Below are 19865 nucleotides of genomic sequence, written 5' to 3' on the forward strand. Positions count from 1 at the left end.
CTACTACTGAACATTTTTGTGCTAACAAAACAAGCTGCAGTGCCCCTGCATTTGGTGGAAAAGGTCCCTGCTATAGCCCTTGTCCATAATTCTGGCTCCTGTGGGTAAATGAACTGCAATCAATTTACTTTTTGTCCCACCTACAGGTACAAAGCAGTGGCACCTGATAAATCACCTGCAGCCTGAAACTTCTTATGACATTAAGATGCAGTGCTACAACGAGGGAGGGGAGAGTGAGTACAGCAACGTGATGATCTGTGAGACCAAAGGTGAGGCTGCGGGGCCGAGCCGGGGTGGCCTTTGGGACGGGAAAGATCCACTGGGGGAATTTTTATGCAGCACAAAAGTCAGCTGCGATGATGACCATAATTTTCTGGAATGTTTCGGAGGATTGTTTTGTCTTCCGAAGCTGGGATTGTTTTGAACATATGGAAAGTGATCCGTTGCACTCCTGAGGCTCTCAGCAGAGCTCTGCAGCTCTGCCTGCCCTCAGAGATAGTGCTGCTGCCTCTGCGCTGCTGATGGCCTCTCCTTAGGAGACAACCATGCGCCTGAAGATGACAGAATTGATTTGTACATCTGTTTTATGTCTTCAGGGCTCTGTGACACGTTGTATAAGTGCAGACCACAGCAATTGATGGCTGTGTTGGCTGCCTCCATCCCTAATCCTGCATGCCTCTGGCACAAAGTTTGTACTGTTCTTGGGAAGTGTCAGATATGGCAGTCACATTTATTTTGCGAAGAATTCCTGTCTCCTTTAATCTCTAAAACCAAGTAAGGCTGTAAAGGGAAAATGCAGACAGTAAACTTCAAATGCAGTGCTATGAAAAAATGTTTGAGAAAAAAAAAAAAGAAAAAAGCCCTCTGGGAGCGGAAGCATCAAAATTCAGTGAAGTGAGTAGTGAAACCTTTGAAGGAAGGAGTAGGAGCTGCAGGGCTTCAAGGCTGCACACACGGTTGGTCTCCCTCCTGCAAGGAATATAACTTTCTTCTTTAATTTTAAAATGGGCAAGATGTAATCTGTCATTCACGCTGCTTCTTCCTTAAAATTTATCTCCCCCAGGCTTATAAGGGTGATCTGGTTTATCCAGCATGCCTGCATGGAGATGCTTGTGTCTCTCTGACCAGCTTCACTCCTAAGCCAGGCACCTCTTTTAGGGTTTTAGTGTCAAATGAAATAAATCTGAACTGTGGTGTACTGGAAACTAATGTAAATGCAATTCCTGGGTTAAACCAGCATCTAATTTTCAGTGTTTTTCTGTTCATCTCTTGGTTGATCTTCAACTGTGTGGTTTTTGGAAAGGGGGTTAGCAGGGTTCACATCAGATAAGAGCAGGTCATCTGGCGGAGCCTGGGCGAGAGAAATGAGTGTTGTGGTTTTTCCTGACCTCAGAAGTGGAAAGATTTGTGCTCTTTCAAGTTGAGAGTTACAGCAGTTGCAGCCACGGGTACCTCGAGTGGCTCGTTAAAGTTCCAGTGACCTCAAAGAGGGGGTGAGCAGGGGGGAAAATCACCATTTTCCAAGGCAAACAGTTATTACCCAATAGGAGCTGGCATTCTCATTGTAGCATTTAATATTGCCTTGGAAACATCGGGACTCAGACTCGGCAGTAATTATTTTCATGTCATGATGAAAAACCACATGTAGAAAATGCATTTAGTGGATGCACACGTGCTTGTCTCTACTCATCCAGTGAAACGCACGCCGGGAGCGTCGGAATATCCAGTGAGGGACCTGAGCACGCCACCCAACCCCCCCGAGCGGGCCGGGGGCAGCGGGGCTGTGGCCGCCAGCGGCCCCGTGCGCAGCAGTGACATGCTGTACCTGATCGTGGGCTGTGTGCTGGGCGTCATGGTCCTCATCCTCATCGTCTTCATCGCCATGTGCCTCTGGAAGAACCGGCAGCAGAACGCCATGCAGAGTGAGTGGGCGTTGGGTTCATGAGGAAAATATTACCAGAGTAAAATTAGGAATGTCCACGCTGCGTTTTATGGATGGGAAGCAGTTTCCTGTTAGGAGCCAGCTTGTATTTCTGTAGAGGCTTGCACTTCCAGGTGTGTCTTAGGTGCAGACTTGGGTTTTTAAGAGCAGCAATGTCTCAGTTTCTTCACACTGATGCTCCCTGTCCTGCTGCATCCCTGGAGGATTGTGATTCACCCAGTGAATATTGTGGGACAGGCCTGAGCAAAGTTTCTGCAGTTTGTGTTTAACTTTAAGCCCCTGCATAGGTCTCTGATGATTGCAGAGGCAGAATGTGTGTAATCGTAATCACTTGTTAAAATTGTGGAGAGTTAAACCCTGGATCTCTCCCTTTCTTGAGTGCATCTGGAAAGAAAGAGAACTTGCAGCTCTAGGACAAGTCTCTTGTTACCTCTTAGTCTCTGCACAATGAGATGGCATTCAATGGCCAAGTCTTCCAGAGAGGTGTTAATAAGGAAAACCTGTTCATTAGCAAGCAGGAGCCTGGAGCAGGAGCTTTGCAAGGTTCTCTGCACCCACCAACAACCCAGAGCCAGCAGAATCTCTGCACTGGCCTTTTCTGCTCCTTGTGCATAAATCAGCCTTGCTCTTGCCACGGCCTGTGGTTATTTTTAAACTCCCTTACTCTCCTACGGAGAGAAATGTAGGAGATAATGAAGATAGTGTCTTCAGCTGCAGCCCAGAGAGATCTTCTGGAAGCAGCTTATAGCAGATACAGCAGAAGGGCTGTTGGTGATACAAAAGGCCTGGTTTTAGGACACTCTTGTAGTGATTGACATCAGCCAGGTCCTTCCAGACCAACATTTCTGGCCTGCTCTGCAGGATGTGGCTGTTTGCCATGTCTGCTTGCATATGCTAAGCAGTTGGATATCAGAATTAGTTCACAAAAGCTGGAGAAAGAAAAAATAAGTTTCTTTATTTTTAGGGATGCTCATTTAACTTATCATTTATCAGTAGAGGTGCTTTCAGTAATAATGTCTTTTGCAGAATATGACCCTCCAGGCTACCTGTACCAAGGGGCAGAAATCAACGGGCAGATGATTGAGTACACGACCCTACCCGGGACGAGCCGAGTCAACGGCAGCGTCCACGGAAGCTTCCTCAGCAACGGCCTCAGCAACGGCTGTCCCCACGTCCACCACAAAGTTGCCAATGGTGTCAATGGGATCATGAGTGGAGGAGGAGCAGGACTGTACCCAGGGCACAGCAACTCCCTGTCCAGAACACACATGGACTATGAACACCCCCATCACCTTGTGAATGTAAGGTCCTGCACGGGGTGGGAGGCTCAGCCCAGACCCTGGGGATTATTCAGAGGCTGTAGAAGCAGGCTTAATTTGTGTGGGGGAATACTCATCCATTGATAACAGCCAGTTCCACTGAATTCCTTATCCCAGAGGAAGCAACTGGGCTGATATTTGTGATGCAAACATCATGGTTTTCATTTGAGAATATCAGATGACAGCAAGAATTCCACTTACTCTGGGAAATCTGCCTCTACCCTCCTCCTAACAGCATGTAAGCTCTGAGAATGCCTCAGTGCTGGGCTGAGATACTTTACTTGTACATATGGTATTTCTCAATCTCCAAGTTAAATACATTTAATTATAGCTGCTTATTCTGCAGCTTTATGGATCACCCGTTTTTCCCCCACCTGTTTCAGATCTGTAACTCTGAGCAATGCTATTAATTATGGCAAAGCACGAATGGCGCAGGAGGTTCCATGGAATGAAGTGCCCCATACATCTTGAACTGCAGCACAGCAATAATGCTGCTTTTTTTTTTTTTTTTCCCAATCCCCTGTTTGTGACTGTTGAGACAGGCTCGTTTTTTGTTTTGAAATTGAAAATAAAATTAAAAACTAATTTCAGTCTGCGATCCAGCCTTTGTATGCTGTGGAAAAATACTTCATTTGCTGAAACGTGTCCTGTTTCCAAGAGAGAATAATGATTTCATTATTGTCTATGGAAACAGATGGCTTGCATTCAAACTTACTAAACTTACTCAAAACTGTGAACATTGCCCAGGAAAACTGAAAGAAAAAGTTCAAAAGTCTGAATAACCCATGCTGTTTCTGGAGAAAAAAAACGGGTCTATTGTTTGTGTTGGTAATTGAGCACAAGCACTTCATTTTATTGAACAACAAATTAGCACTTGCACAGTAGTTGCCACTTCAGTTCCCTCAGTCTGAGCCCAGACCAGTCAGTTCTTCACCCCATTCTGCCTTTGCCTACCCATGGAGCAAGAAGTGCCCACTTTTGGTTGTTTTCAAGAGCAACCAAGGCCCAAACTAGTTTTTTTTTGACCTGTCCAACCTCCCAGTGGGTGAAACTCTCCAAAAATCTCCAAGCCCTCAGGGCAGGAACAAGCTCAGAAGCTTGCCCTGGAGAAAGACTGGAGTTGCATTATGTTTTGTCCCTTCCATTTTTATTTTTTTTGGGGGTGAAAAAAGGAAATATGTTTGTGATAACACAGGTCTTGGTGCCTGGAGCTCCTCTGTGCCTGGAGGTGTCCACCCAGCTCTGCTGTCTTGCTGGGAACAGGTGATGGGGTTGAGTTTTTCTTTCCCCACTCCCTGTTGTAGAAAGTTTGAGTTACACAATCTCTGCCCATGGAGAAGGGCTGGGACTGGCATGTGGGTGAGGCTACACGGAGGAACAGGATGTTCTGATCTTCATTAGGTTGCTCTTTATTGTTTCAATGATTGGCTTAAATGAGCAAGGGAGAAACTGGCTAGGATGGCAATCAAGACTAATTAGGCATTTCCTCAGTGCTCCCTATCCCTCAAAAACTTCAGGATAAGCTCTGTTTTTGCAAAAATAGGGATTGCTAGAAGTTGCCTACCACCTGAGCTGCCAAAAGCTAGGTGAGCCTGCCCAGCCTGGCTCCCTGCTGGAGCCCAGTGCAGGAGGCTGGCTCTGCAGCCCCTTGGAGTGGCTCCCACATCACTGTCTGCCTGGTCCCTAACAATGAGGTATGTGTTAATCTGGGCATTTCAACTGGCTTGTAATGGCCCTGTTAGCCAAAACCAACAACACAAAATCCCTCTCACCCGGAGTCATTGCTGGCTGAGGAATTACCCCATCTGTACAAATACGAAACGGTTCAAAAATCAGTGTAGTGAAGTAAACTGATCTAATCGGAGTAATTACAGGAAAGTGGGATGGGTTTGTGTGTGACATCAGCCCTGCAAATTTAATCCTCTGTCTCCCTAAACAAGCCTTGCGTGCTAATGAACAGCAATTCACTTTCGTGTCTGTCATCAGCGTTAAAAATAAATATATTTACAGTGTGTTTATTAAATTAAACCTCAGCATATTAAGCTGAAAACAGACCAGGGAAATGACCACATACTTGTCTAAGCTGCAGTTATTTACTTTTCCCTGACACACACACTGGCAAAGCCCTCCCCTGGCCTTTGGACAATCGCTCAGTGTTGCTGTGCCACGTACAGCCCAGAGCAGGGCATCGATAACGTGACCAGAGTGGGGAAACTGAGTCAAAGAGCTCTTGGGTGTCCCAACAGTGATTTGCTTAATTTGATTAATTATTAATTGTTAATCCTTCCTGCTGCAGGGTGGTGGGATGTACACGACAGTGCCGCAGACTGACCCCTCAGAGTGCATCAGCTGCCGGAATTGTCGGAACAATAACAGGTGAGAAATGACAATAAAGGTGAGAGATGACAATAAAGGTGAGAGATTACAGTAACAGGTGAGAGATTACAATTACAGGTGAGAAATGACAGTAACAGGTGAGAAATGACAGTAACAGTTGAGAAATGACAGTAACAGGTGAGAAATGACAATAACAGGTGAGAAATGGCAGTAACAGGTGAGAAATGACAATAAAGGTGAGAGATGACAGTTACAGGTAGAAATGACAATAACAGGTAGAAATTACCTGCCCAGAGAACAGCCCTCCCTCTGTGTGCTGGGATGGAGCTGGGGCTGGCAAAAGATGAGAGCTGGAGTCCTGGCTAGCACAAGGAGCTTCATGGATGACCTGGAGAGCAGCTGAGGATTTTCCATACGACAGAATAAAACAAGTTGTTAAAATCCCAGAGCTCACTTTACTCAACATGCTCCTCTGATGCTCTCTAGGAAGTGAGGCAGGTTGGGCACTGGATTTTTAAAAAAAATTTGTATTTCCTGTGTTTTTCTTCAGTTCTGAGATAACAAAATAATTCCATATGGAGCTTGTCAAATCGTATTTAATTGGTCTTCTATATTTTACACTTCCTGATATTCCCTTAAGAACACTAACCAGCTCACTCCTTTGCTTTCACAATGCTGTTCTTTGTAAAACATGGGATTTGAAATCCTTGAGGCCTTCAGGAGAGGACCAGTTGTCAGAGTGGGATACATTTATTTTCATGTGAAAAAGGATTCTTGTGTAGAATAAGGGAAAATCTGTCTTCTGCATTGTAGCTGGGAGTCAGAAACCTAATAAAAATTACTAAGTTTTCACTTTTGGAATTATTATACTCCTTAGGCTTCTGACTAAATCTCTGGTTATTTTAATGATTAGAAATAGGACTGAAAGTCAGACAAGCTGGGCTGCTCTGACTGGTAAGTTCTGGGCTTTTTTTTTCAATCATACTTTGATTTTTCAGTATTGTTAAAATCTTCAGCTGCCTTTTGGTGTGCATCTGGCTGAGTTGAAATTAATCTTCAAATCATTGAATATTCTGAGTTAGGCCCACAAGAATCATGGAGTCCAACCCCTGTTGAACAATAAAGCTGTTGTTGAAGGCAGAGAACACATTCACTTTATTTTCATAGTTTTACTTTTTAAAATACCACTTATAATGAGCTTTGAATCCTTCTTGCTTCCATAAATATGTGCATGACAGTAATGTTGACAAGCTGCTGCTTGCAGGTGCAGCTGGGCATGCCTTGCCTGGCAGGTCTCAGGAAAGCCCAGTGCCTTCCCTCACACACCAATGCTGTGATTTTGACCAGGCTGTGCAGCAGCTCTCACCAGGATGTCTGAGACTCGTGGTAATTTAGAACACGCCATATGTGTTACACTGTAATTAAGAGCTTGCTTCCAGTGTTAAACACATTTAGTTCTTTATTTGCTCTTTTTTTTTTTTTTTTCCATAAGAAAGCGAGGGAAAGAGTTCCATCCTCTGCAACTGCAGTGCTCCTCCCAGAGGTCATCAGCAGGGCCTGAACTTTGAGTTTTCACAGCCCCATTCTATATTTGACTGCTTGATGGAGAAACAAGTTGTCCCTTACAGCTGCCTTGGCCCGGAGGGGATCATTAACCTCGGCTTGGCAGAGAGCTGCGCCGCAGGGACCGCTCTGTTCCTGTCCTGCCGCTGGGGGAATGCACGGAGGACATGGGAGAGGGGAGTGGAGAGCACCAGAACGTGCCTCAGCTTTACACCAGGGAGCTGGGTGCATGGCCAGGGTGAGGAGGAGGAAGGGGAGAAGGAGGAGGAAGGCCTGTTGGGTTAGTGCAGTCAGCCCAAAAGGTTTTGGCAAGTGGGAATGGGAGGCTGGAGTGCTTTCCCCATTTTGTTCAACCTCACTGCACAGGTGAGGGCTGTCCCCCTGAGCTGCCTGTCCTCATCCCAGCCTGGAATCACACCCTGAAATCAGGCAGTTCCCCCATGGCAGGAGGGGGAGGGAGGTTCAGGTGGACACACCTCTGGCAGGGCATTGCAGACCAGGAGTGTGGCCTCGGTGCCATGAATTCCTCGCTGCCCCATTTCCACCAAATGCCTGGAGCTGTTGCTGATTTGAGATGAATGCAGCAGTTTTGTGAATTGTGACCACGTGCAAATGAATCCTAAAGGTTGAGCATTATTTCATAGCTGTTTTCAGCAGCAGCCATCTCGGAGCAGGTTTTATTATTGCAGTGCTGAAATCCCTGGGTCTTCTGTTTAAATTAGCACTTTATCCCTCATAACTTCTCGTGGAGCCTTGCCAGAGGGAGAAGCTGCTGAAAACTGGAGACCTGCTTTGCTATTGTGGACAAAACCTGTGGTTGACAGGATTGAGAACTGATCTTTTTTCTTCTCTTGTGCCTTTGTGCTAAAGCTCTCAAGATACCTGACATTTGCAGAGGAATTTACACTTCTGCAGATCTCTCTCCTTTGCAAATTCACTGTATTTTGATCAGAATCTGAAATACACAATTCAAATCTAGGAACATCAGTTTGTTTTTCCAGCTTTTTCATCTAAATTATGATTTTTTTTAGATTATAGTTTAGTTCCAGTATTAAGAATTTATAGAAGATGTGTTTTCCCAGCAGGGATTTTACAATAGTCTTCCTCCACACTCTTCTCTGGATATCCCCATGGCTATTTTCCATCAAAATGTGGTTATTGAAGCTTAGAAGGCTGAACTGCTGTGTTGAAACATCCTTCAAGCTCTTACAATAATACAGAGAACTTCACTGACCCCTGTATCTTTAAGAAGAAACCCCAGAAATATGCAAACTCAAACATTTAGATGGGTTTCTCTGAGCCTTTTTTTCTAAATAATAAGTGAGTACGGTCAAAACCTCTGCGGAGAGAAAGGCAAACTAATAAATGGATTTGTTTGAGGACCAGATGTGTTTCATGTGGATTCTCCAGTGGCTTCTGTGGTATTTTGGTACTTGGAATAATGATTTTGGAGGCAGTTACAGGAGTGGGAGGACAAAATAGGAGAATGAAGGTTGAAGCTTAGTGCTGCTCCATCCTCAGGATTTTTGGGATGGAGCAGGCTCCAGAGGGAACCCATTTGTGCTGTTCTGGCTTTGCAGGTAAAGCATCTGCCAGAGGGAAAGCTCATTACAGTTCCTCCCCTGACAAGTTTATTTGTGTTATTGGGGTGTTTTGTTGCTTTTTCAGTTCTGGCACTATTGATCCCAGGTTTTGGTGATGTTTCAGGTTTGATCTGAGGCTCTAGGCAGGGCTGTAGGACAGGTCCCTCCAGCGTGATGGTTTTCCATATTGTCATGACTTTTTAAATTGTTTTAATGGCATAAAAGTGGTTTCTGGGACTTGGGAAAGATGTAACTGAAACTGCCAAGCTTAACATGTCCTGGTTTGAAACCCTTCTGAGCTCAGTGCTGGGCTGCTGTCGAGGTCAGCTCTGCTGGCTGCTGCCCTGGCACTGCTGGTGTCCCAGTCCATCTTTCCTCCTTTTCCAGCAATTTTTCATCTGCTCTGCTCAGCTGTGGGCCAGAATCAGTCTGGAGCAGCACACAGTGCTGCTTGCTGAGCCAGCAGCTGAGCAGGCAGGTCCAGGGATCAATTTTTGTGTTTCCAAATGCCAGTCTTACACAGCCCCAGGGATGACAGATAGCAATCAGTGCTGGGCTCATCCCTGTGAGCGAAACAGGTGAGGGATGGGTTTACATCTGTCAGAAAAAAAAGAGAAGAAGGGTGCTCAGAGTTGTATCTGCATTAGCACATAAAGACCTGGAGCTTGCTCAGCTTTCACAGGAGCATTTTGGGGTGTCAGTGGAGGGTGTGGACACTTTCCATCCTTATTTCCATGTGTTTATCTGTGGATCCATCTCTATCCTGCACCAAGGAGCATCTTGGCGTGTAGTTTCTCAAAATTTCTAGTAGCTGTGCAAGTGAACCTTTAACTTTTTGGGTAGTTATGGCTTTCTTATGTAGGAATTCTTTATATAAATGTTCCCTGAGGGCCACATTGTTCATGAGGCTGCAAACACTGAGGTGTTTTCCCTCATGCCACAATGGTATGTGTGTCAAAATCCTGCTTCTTTTTGTTTAAAACTTAAATTCCTTAGCTGTAACAATTGATTCAGTGCTTTAATTTCAGTTCCACAGCTTTACACAGGTATTACAGGGCCACAGTCTGACTTACACTGCCGAACAGGGGGGTTAGATTTGTTATATTGCATCTATTTTTCTAATTTGCATTCACTCCAATAACACTTAGTATTTATTTTTCAAGGTACCTAAGTGTGCTGCTTGGGTTTCAAATTTGAGCTCTTTATCTTGGCAGTGAAAACATGTTTTATGGAGTTGCTTTGATGGAGAAATGGACTCACAATCAGGTCATTGGGTCTCAATTGATGGGGGAAGGAACAAAGCGTGTTTTGAATGTTTTCAGCTGTCTGCTGGGAGAAAGAAAACCACTCAATCCTTTTCTTAATGTCAGAATCTCTCCACGAATACATTTAAAACTGATGTGACAAATGCTCTGATTGTTGATGCGGTAAAACATTTCAAAGCTGTGAGGGGAAGAAGGCGCTGTGAGTAACTTTGGCCTCTGTCCCTCCCGCAGGTGTTTCACCAAAACCAACGGCACTTTCAGCAGCAGCACGCTGCCCGTGGTGCCCCTGGGAGCCCCTTGCCAGCAGGACGCTGTGGAGATGAAGCCCCTGAGCCCCCAGGTGATGGTGGCCATGTGCCTGGCCTCGGCCAGCCCCGAGTGCAGCGCCCGGCTGGAGCAGGAGGGCCGGGAGAGCGCGGAGCAGCCCCCGGCACCGCGGCCCTGCTGTCGGGAGGGCGTGAGCCAGCTCTCCCTGGATTGCATGGACGGTGAGGCATCCCACAGAGGATAGCACCTGCCTGGGAAGCTGGGAGTAATCTGTAGGACATCTGTAGGGAGCTTAATTTATTGCAGAGAAGCCAGTAATTAAACCCTTGTAAGAGCAGGCTTGGAGGAAGGTGAAGCGTCCCGCCTTTCCCATCGTGGAAATGGGGAGCCGTGCTGCTCCAGTGCCATGCCCGTGTGATTGATGCCTCTAAAATGGGCTCATTGACACACAAGGAGGCTGTGACTGATGGATGCTGCACTCACAGCACACCCACTGCCCCCAACACAGGACACGAGCATTTCAGAGCCATCCTAGAGGCAGGAACCGGCACAGGGAGGGACCTGGTCTCTGTTGGTGGAAGGAGAACCTGTTCCTTGTCCCATCCTGGAATCATTGCACCTTGTGTGCTGAAATCAGGCTGCTCCCTCTGCACCCACCCCGTGGCAGCAGGGGGAGGGAGGTTCAGGTGGACACACCTCTGGCAGGGCATGCCAGACCAGGAGTGTGGCCTTGGTGCCATGAATTTCTCACTGCCCCATTTCCACCAAATGCCTGGAGCTGTTGCTTATTTGGGGTGAATGCAGCAGTTTTGTGAATTGTGACCATGTGCAAATGAATCCTAAAGGTTCAGCATTATTTCATAGCTGTTTTCAGCAGCAGCCATCTCGGAGCAGGTTTTATTATTCCCGTGCTGGGCTGACCTCCGCAGTGTGAGCTGTTCAACACAGGTGCTGTGCTGGGATAGAGCCTTTGCCCTGTGCTTGTGCCTGGTATGGTGGGAATGAGCCTGAGCCCAAAGAGCATCACCCACTGGAATTAAAGAGTTCTGGGGCATGTGATTCTGTTGAGCTGACAGAGAATCTCCTGAAAACCCCGACACAACCACCCGCCCTGCTCTTGCTTTGCAGGCGGCAGCTTCCTGCACTCGGAAACATCGAACCACATTTTGAGTTGGAGCCCCCTCATTCTTCAGCCTGTTTCCAAGGACTGTAAGGAAAAACCAGGATGGAGTTCATCCGGAATCACCCTAAATGGTTCTGGGGACCTTTGTCAGCTCCAGCTGCGGGAAACCTGAGGCAGTGACTGCTGTCCCCACTTAACGCCAGGAACTGCACCGCAGCACCGCTGAGGGAGTCACGGGGGGATGTTAATTATAACAGAGAGAGTCACTATTTATTTTTTGTAGTAGTGTCATATGAATGTATCTTGGTTTCAAAATGGTTGCCTTTTTATATTATTTATGCCTTGAAATCCCTTTTTTGTTGGTTTTTTTTTTCTTCCCCCCACACACCACAAAACTAGCCTGGTTATGTGTATGAGAAAGAATTGTAATAATATAAAGAATGAGGATGGGAAATGTGAAGTGTGTTTCCATGGCAATTTACCAGTGGGACAAGTGCTTCCGAGGAGCCCGAGAGAGGGATTTAAGCAGGTCTGAAATGACCAACAGCTGCCACCTCCCTGGCAGCTCAGTGACATGGTACTTGAACCCTCCTTTCCATGAACACCTCCTGGTCTCTGTTGGTTTCTCTGGGAAGATCCTGATGAGGAAATAAGATCAATAAGAAAAGTGAGCCCTGATTGAGTCTGTCCTGTGCAGCTTGAAGCAGAACTTGAGTCAGTGACTGTGTCTTTAGGTGCTCAACAACCCTTCAGCAGAAGTACAAGTGGAAATCCAGCCTGTCTCACTTTCCCACTCACAGAAGACAAAATCCAGTTCAACTCTTGATTTGAGGGATTACTAACAGCTTGGATAGCTCTGAAATGAAATCAGTCATGGTGAAAAGCTCCCAGCAGCCCTGGCCACGACTGTCAGGAACCCACCCATCCTGGACACAGCACGATGGAGGTGCTGCAACCTTACCTACAAGGTTTGGGTGGGTGTTTTAATTTTTCCTTTCCAAACTGAATCCCAGTAAATAACCCAAACCAGTGCTTGCAAAGCACTCCATCCACCCACACGAGGCACAGTGCAAAGCCCCAGAAGTGAAGCACAGTTTACAGTGATGGCCACCCCAAGGTGACACGTAGAGCCCAGAGCAGCGTGTCCCTGGCCAGTCTGGGAAGGGAGGGAGCCGTGCCAGCCTTGGCTGCAGCTGCTCCAAAACCCTGGGGAGCTCAGGGCTACTGGTGCAGCTTTGCCATGGTTTGGGGAGTGATGTCTGTGTGAGGAGGAAGTCCTTGAGATCTGCTTCAGTAGCAGCAGCTCCATGGCTGCTCCGAGTGTTGGGATGGGTTTTTTTATGTTTCATAGAATCCCAGAACAGTTTGATTTGATGATTCTTAAAGCTCATCCCATTCCACCCCTGCCATGGGCAGGGGCACCTCCCACTGTCCCAGGATGCTCCAAGCCCTGTTCAACCTGGCCTTGGGCACTTCCAAGACTGGGACAGCTACAGCTGCTCTGGGCACCCTGTGCCAGGCCCTCCCCACCCTCACAGGGAAGAATTTATTCCCCTTATCCCATCTAAACCTGCCCTCGGGCTGTGTGAAACCATTCTCCCTTGTCCTGTATCTGCTTGTTTAAGAAATCCCTCTCCTTCCTTTTCATAAGCCCACTTCAGGTACTTGAAGGCCACAATGAGCTCTCCCCAAAGCCTTCTCTTCTATTGCATTATTTGTGGTTATATGTATTCTTTTGCTTTTTTTTTTTTTTAGGGTTGAGCATCCTCCCATCTGGAGCTGCCTTATTCCAAAGTTCTCTGCACACCATGGACTTCACACGCTTGGGCTTTGGCTGCCACGTACCCCAGAGCCACCACAGATCTCACTCCTCCCTTTTTGTTTATCTTGCCCTCACAGCCTGGATTTTCCTTTTGCAGGATCTGCTGCAATGTTTTCCCCTTTTCCAACAGAGATTGGCCCACAAGTGGTTGGGATTTAACTGTGGCTGCTTCATTTTTGCCAAACACTGAAATTTAACCATGGTTTTAAATTTAAATTTAAATTTAACCTTGCTTAAATCTCCCCTGAATTGTGGGTGTGTCAGATAAAGACGCTCTGTTTTCCAGAGAAGCTGTAATATCGCTTTGGAATGTTATGTGTTTGAAGTGATGGTTTTGCAGGGAGTTTGGGTAGGGTTTGTGTTTCTGGGGGTGGTTTGATAAAGGGATCAGTGCTGCTTTATGGCTGCTGTGGGGATTGATACTCTGTGGGCACTGATCAAGGTTGGTTTGTGTGGCTTGATACTTCTCAGTGGGTTATTATTAACCAAATCCAGGAGAAAATGGCCCAAGATGCCCTTGTCTCCACACACATCAGAAGATGAGGAAAGCTGGGAACTGCCTGACACTTTCCTTGGACCCTGCTTCCCTTTGTGTTTGCACCAATGCAGGGAAAACCACCTCCAATCACTATTTTTAACCTCCTGCGGTTTGGCCTGAAACGGGGGAGTTTGGGGGTGAAGATGAGGCCCCTTCCCACGAAAAGCTTTGTGGCTGTCTTTGTACCACAGAAACCCCAGCACAATCCCAAAGCAGCATCTCCAGCCAGTGCCAGCCTTGGGGCTGCGAGCAGCGCTTCGGCCCTCGGGCTTTTTTCCTGCCATCGGTGAGAAACTATTTATTGTAGCCTAAATATTTATTTTACTCCAGCAGTAACTGCAGGCTGAGGCGGAGGGGCTTTCTCCGGGTGCTGCATTCGGAGCAGCCGCCTCGCAGCCCGGGTGGGTGCTGCCGTCCCGTGGCGTGGGCGAGAGGAGGAGAGGGAAATAAGGAGCAGAAGCCGGAGCGGTCACGGCGTCGCTGTCACGGTGATGGTGACATTAACTGGCGGCTCATCGCTGGTGCCTGGTGCTGCCGAGAGCGGCTCTGCAAGGGCTGGAGGAGCCCGAGCGCCGCAGGAGGGGCTGGGTCGGCGGGGCGGGTGGCTCAGCCCTCGGCTGGCCCGGTACCTGCTGCCGTGCCGGGGGCACACGGGTGTCCCTGCGCTGGCCCTGCTGCCTCCTCCCCGCCCGCGGCTGCTGCAGCATCCTCCGCGGTGCCCGCGGGCTCCTGCGCGCCGGGCCCGGCCCTGCGGAACGCGCGGGGTCTCGCCGGTGCCCGCTGGGAGCGGTGGGGCAGAGGGATTTGGGCACTCACGTGCGGAACAGCAGGTCGTGCAGCCCTGGGGGGACAGACGGTGTGAGCTGTGCGGTCGGGGGTCCCGCTGTGCCCCCATGAGCCCCCTGGCACTCACTCGGGAGGGTCTCCCGGTGGCGGGCGATGCAGTGCACGGCCAGGAGCGATGCTGCGGTGGCCACCAGCATCCCTGCCACCGCCGCCCCCGTCACCGCCGGGTAGGCCTCGAAGGGAGGCTCGGCTGGAACAGAGCAGAGGGAACATGGCAGGCAGCAGGGACGGGCAGAGCCCAGAAAGGCCCGGGAAGGTGCGAGCCCGTTCCTGAAACCTACTGACGGCTGCTCACACTCGGCTCCTCAGCTCCACCGGGACGGGAACGCTGCCCTTCACTCAACCCTTGCTCTGCCCCCACGGAGCAGCCCCTGCCCGCTTCACCTGGCGTCTGCACCTCGGAGGGGTGCCCGGCCGTGCGGTGGTTGACGGCCAGGACGCGGAAAGCATAGAGCACCGCGGGGTCCAGCCCCCCCAGGCGCCGGTCGCGGGAGTGCGGCTCGATGTCGCCGGCGGCTGTTTCCCAGGGGCTGGGGGTCTCCCGGAGGGGCTTCTTGGTTTGGCGCCGCTGCACCACGAAGCCGGTGAGGTTGCCGGCGCCCTGCGTCCGCCACTCCAGCCGCACCTCGGTGCGCGCCCGCGTGTACCGCAGCTTACTGATGGTGACGTTGGGCGGGGCGGGGTACCCTGCGGCGAGATGGCACCCGGTAGGAGGGGCTTGATGCCCCCAGCCCCACCTTGATGCCCCCAGCCCACCCTTGATGCCCCCAGCCCCACCTTGATGCCCCCAGCCCACCCTTGATGCCCCAAGCCCCACCTTGATGCCCCCAGCCCACCCTTGATGCCCCCAGCCCCACCTTGATGCCCCCAGCCCCACCTTGATGCCCCCAGCCCACCCTTGATGCCCCCAGCCCCACCTTGATGCCCTCAGCCCCACCTTAATGCCCCCAGCCGACCCTTGATGCCCCCAGCCCCACCTTGATGCCCCCAGCCCACCCTTGATGCCCCCAGCCCCACCTTGATGCCCCCAGCCGACCCTTGATGCCCCCAGCCCACCCTTGATGCCCCCAGCCCCACCTTGATGCCCCCAGCCGACCCTTGATGCCCCCAGCCCCACCTTGATGCCCCCAGCCCTACCTTGATGCCCCCAGCCCACCCTTGATGCCCCCAGCCCACTCTTGATGCCCCCAGCCCCACCTTGATGCCCCCAGCCCACCCTTGATGCCCCCAGCCCACCCTTGCCCTTCCCGGGACTCACGGTCCACGCGGAGGCGGACGGGGAGGCTGGCGGTGCCCACGGCATTGGTGGCGGTGCAGCGGTAGATCCCACTGTCCCCCGGCCACTCGGCATCCCGGACGGTGAGGTTGACCCACGCTTCTCCCTCCTCCAGCCCGTACTTGGCCAGCCCCGGTGTCACCTCCCGCTCCTTCGGGTCGTACCAAGCCACGGTGGCACCGAGACTGGCGCTGCTGCCACGCTGCCGGCACGCCAGCTGCGCCTCGCCGCCCTCCAGCACCGCCACTTCGCTGTCCGCCTGCAGCTCGGGGACCTCTGCTCGGCGACAAGGGGGGACACGATGGTGCCAGCCCGCCGTGGCACGGCGGGGGCGGCGGGGAGGCTCCGGCTTACCGAGGCGCAGGCGGCACTCGGCGGCAGCGGCCCGCAGCGGGTGCGCGGCCACGCAGACGAACTCGCGGCCCCCCAGGCCGCCGTCGGTGCTCAGCACCAGCACGGCGGTGGAGGGCGCGGGCTCGCCCAGGGCCCGGCCCGCGCCGTCCCGCCAGCGCAGGGTGACGGGCGGCGTGCCCCCGTCCCACCGGCACCGCAGCATCACGTACTCGTCACCCTTGGTGGCCGCCGCCGCGCAGGTGGGGCTGCCGGGCGGGACCCCTGCGGGACGGAGCGGCGTCACAGCGGGGCACTGCCACGCTGGGCCACCCCCAGAAAGGAGACACCCCCCGCCCGGGGCGAGGGGCGTTCGGCAATCCCGGCCGTGCCACAGCTCCCCCGTTTTGGAGCAAGCTGGAGGTGCGGAAGGTCCCAGGAAAAGCAGCAGCACCCCGGAGCGCCCGTCCCATGGTTTGGCCACGGCACGGGGTCAGTGCAGCTCTGCTGTGAGACCAGGGGCTCAGGAAGGGGGCTGGGGGCAGATGGGCCCACTGTCACTCACACAGGGTGGTCCCACATGCAGCCCCCAGTGGCAGCGCGGGGTGGGAGGCCAGGCAGGAGAAGGAGCTGCCGTTCCTGGTGGCTGCCCCTGACTGGATCCTGGTGGCCATGGAAAAGCTGGTCCCCATCAACCCCTCTTCCTCCTCCTCCTCCTCCTCCTCCTGGGGCCCCACCCAGCGCAGCCGGGCCAGGGGGAAGCCCCCCAGCCAGCGGCACCGCAGGGCCACATCCCGCTGATCATCGGAGGCCAGGGCAGAGCAGCTGGGGCTCCCGGCTGGTGGATCTGCAGGAGACCACCGGCACTGGGGGAGAGCGTGGGCTCCCCCCTGCCCCACCTCACCACCCACATCCTCACCAGGAGCTGCGCGGGTCCGTCTCACCCTGTGGGGACCTGCCGGCCCCCCGCGGGGTCACTTACAGTAGACAGTGAGGACGATGGTGGCCTGGGTGCGCGTCTGCAGGTGGCTGTTCTCGGCCAGGCAGGTGTAGGTGCCCGCCTGGGCACGGGCGATGGCAGTGATGACGTAGGTCTGGCCGACGTGCACCTGGGAACCGTTGTGCAGCCAGACATAGCGGCTGGGGGGGTTGGAGGGAGCCAGGCAGCTCAGCACCACGTCCTCCCGCTCGCCCGCCGAGAAGCCCCCCTGTTCGGGGGAGAAGGGCTCCACACGGATGGCCGGCTCATCAGGGCCATCTGCGGGGACACGGGGCCCTTTAGACAGGGACAGCCCCACAGAGGGGACACTGCCCTCCCTGGGGCTTCCTCCCACCGGTGGGAAGCAGGGAAGCAAAGCCCCCCCTTAGAAAGGGTGTGCCGTGAGGGCTGTGAGCACACCATGACCCACAGGGCCATGGATGCATCGTGGTGGCAGCGCACACGGTGGCCATGGTGACTAGAGAGGCATTATGCCAGTGAGGTGTATGATGGCCATGAATATGCAAAAGCAACAACGAGCCATACCGTGGTGGCCACAGAGACATAGTGGTGGCCACAGAGGCATCACGGTGGCAGGATATATGATGTCCATGGATGTTCCATGATAGCCATGGACATACCATGGTGGCAGGGTGCTCCGTGGCCATGGACAAACCACGGAGCATTGTGGTGGCCATGGATGGCATCAGCCCTGAAGATGCCCCCCAGCTGGTGGCTGAGGGCCCCCCGGGGTGGGTGGCACCCAGGGCACTCACAGACGATGTCCAGGTAGACGGGGTCGCTGGTGCGGTTGTTGACCTCGTTGCACACGGTGCAGATGTACCAGCCCGTGTGGCTGCGGTTGGCAGGCGTCAGCTGCAGCTCTGCCCTGGAGCCCCCCGGCCCCGCAGGGGTCACTGAGGGACCCCCCCGGGGCTCCTGGTGCTGCCAGGAGAAGCTCAGTGGCTCCGTCCCCTCCCGCACGGTGCACGTCAGGGCCACCGCTGCCCCCTCCGCCGCCGCCGCCGCCGTCGGCCGCACGAAGGGCTTGGAGACAGGCACTGGGGGCACCGGGTGTGAGCAGCCCCCACAGACATCAGAATGCCCCGGGGCCCACCCATCTCCCCCGCCCAGATGGATTGCTTGGCCACTGAAGTGCCATAACAGCCAGTAGAATGGCTAGTGAGCACACCTGCAGGCTCGTGGGGGGCCCTGGCTGTGGGCACGGGCACCTGCTGGGGAGCTACTGGGACCAGTTTGGGGTGGTGGGATGCTTGGGTAGCCAGGGCAAGGAAATAAGAGTGGCTTAGTGGGCTGCTGTGTTGGCTTGTAGGGGGCTACATTAGTTGGAGGCAAGGGAGGTTTGCTGGCTGATGGTGTCCTGTGCTGGCTAGTGGAGCTCTGGGTTGGCTGATGAGTGCTATGTTGGCCTGTGTTGAACTAGCTTGGCTGGTGGGATGCTCTATTGGCTAGTGGTGTGTTATGCTGGCTAGTAGGATGCTTTGCTGGCTAGTAGCAGGTCACTATGGCAAGTAGGGTACCCTGCTAACTAGTGGGGTGCTTGGTTGTGAATGGGGTACTACAGTTACTAGTGAACCACCATGTTGGCTAGTGGGACTCTGCATTGGCTAGTAGGGCACTACGCTGGTTTGTGCTATGCTTTATTGACTTGTGAAACCCTTTGCTGGCTAGGGGCGTATTTTGTTGGCCAGTGGATGGCTCTTTGGCTACTGGGCGAGGGGCTGGGCTTGACCATGATCTAGGAGAGCGTGATGCTGGCTACTGCTGGCCAGCAGGTCCCCCCAGGTTGGCCGCAGCCAGGGACTTACCCAGGACACGCAGGAGGACGGCGGCATAGCCCACGCGGAGCCGGCCCCGCTCTGGGAAGAGCCCCTGGCAGAGGAAGCGGCCCTGGGCGGCCGCCCGCAGCTCCCGCAGCTCCAGCGTCCCGTTGCGCAGCGTCACCCGGCCCAGCATCCCCGCGCCGGGGGCCGTGGCCACCTCCCTGCCCGAGCCCACGGCCACGGCCCGTGGGACCCCCTCTCCCTGCGGCGTGAAGCTCCAGAAGACCACGGCCGGCGGGGCCGCGGCCGCCGGCCCGCAGCTCAGCTCCACGGCCTGGCCTCGCACGCCCGTCGCCCGCCATTCCTCGTAGGCCGCCTCGCCGGCCGCCAGCGGCTGTCCTGGGGGCAGCGCGGCCGTCAGGCTCCCTCGTCCCCCGCCCGGGACACGGGGACAGCTCGGTGCTCACCCCCCGCCAGCGCCGGCAGCAGCAGCAGCAGCACCCAGGGTCCCCTCCGAGGTGGCAGAGCCCGGCCGCGCTCCATGGCGCCATGTCCAGCACCGGCACCGAAGCAGGGCTGCGCTCTCCAGCACGACCTGCTCTCCGGTTACCCCCGCGTAATTAAGCCCAGCCCTGATTAACTGTTAATTATTTATCAACCAGCCAGCACAGGGGGAACCCGAGCCACTGCCGCCTGGGCACCTGCAATCTCAGGGCTGAAGAGCGGCGCGCTTGCTGTGGGAATGGCAGCATCCTCGCATTCCCCCCACATGGGAATTTAATCCCTCAGGGTTCCCTCCTCCACACACAGTATTTTTTTGGCTAAAGGAGGGGGAAATCTGCCACTCCCCTGTGATCGAAGCTGGGGGGTTTGGAGCTGGGGAAGCCAGGC

At 53.1% G+C, this 19865-nt stretch overlaps 2 protein-coding genes across 5 annotated transcripts in view; one reads left to right on the top strand and one right to left on the bottom strand.

Moving 5' to 3' along the window:
* The window catches only part of CDON (cell adhesion associated, oncogene regulated), a 59782-nt gene extending 46271 nt beyond the window's left edge, over window positions 1-13511 (top strand). For 3 of the 4 annotated variants that reach the window (XM_085560145.1, XM_021525766.3, XM_085560144.1), the window contains 7 exons: window positions 147-269; window positions 1695-1922; window positions 2969-3243; window positions 5558-5637; window positions 10241-10497; window positions 11405-12373; window positions 13155-13511. In XM_085560145.1, the coding sequence (XP_085416271.1) occupies window positions 147-269; window positions 1695-1922; window positions 2969-3243; window positions 5558-5637; window positions 10241-10497; window positions 11405-11571 (1130 nt within the window). In that variant the 3' untranslated portion in view covers window positions 11572-12373; window positions 13155-13511. Of the gene's footprint in view, window positions 1-146; window positions 270-1694; window positions 1923-2968; window positions 3244-5557; window positions 5736-5775; window positions 6934-10240; window positions 10498-11404; window positions 12374-13154 lie in introns of those variants that run through there. The other variant, XM_085560146.1, reaches the window with a different exon arrangement.
* On the bottom strand, window positions 7065-19517 carry VSIG10L2 (V-set and immunoglobulin domain containing 10 like 2). The gene is made up of 8 exons (XM_085560422.1): window positions 19442-19517; window positions 18985-19373; window positions 17832-18369; window positions 17194-17574; window positions 16777-17058; window positions 15743-16496; window positions 14990-15462; window positions 7065-14795 (listed from the first exon to the last, which is right to left on the bottom strand). The coding sequence occupies exons 1-8, from the start codon at window positions 19515-19517 to the stop codon at window positions 14572-14574; spliced, it is 3117 nt and encodes a 1038-aa protein (XP_085416548.1). The 3' UTR covers window positions 7065-14571.
* Between the last annotated feature and the right edge of the window lie 348 nt (window positions 19518-19865).

Source organism: Lonchura striata, chromosome 24 (assembly GCF_050655825.1).
Source record: "Lonchura striata isolate lonStrDom1 chromosome 24, ASM5065582v1, whole genome shotgun sequence".
NCBI classification, from domain to species: Eukaryota; Metazoa; Chordata; class Aves; order Passeriformes; family Estrildidae; genus Lonchura; species Lonchura striata.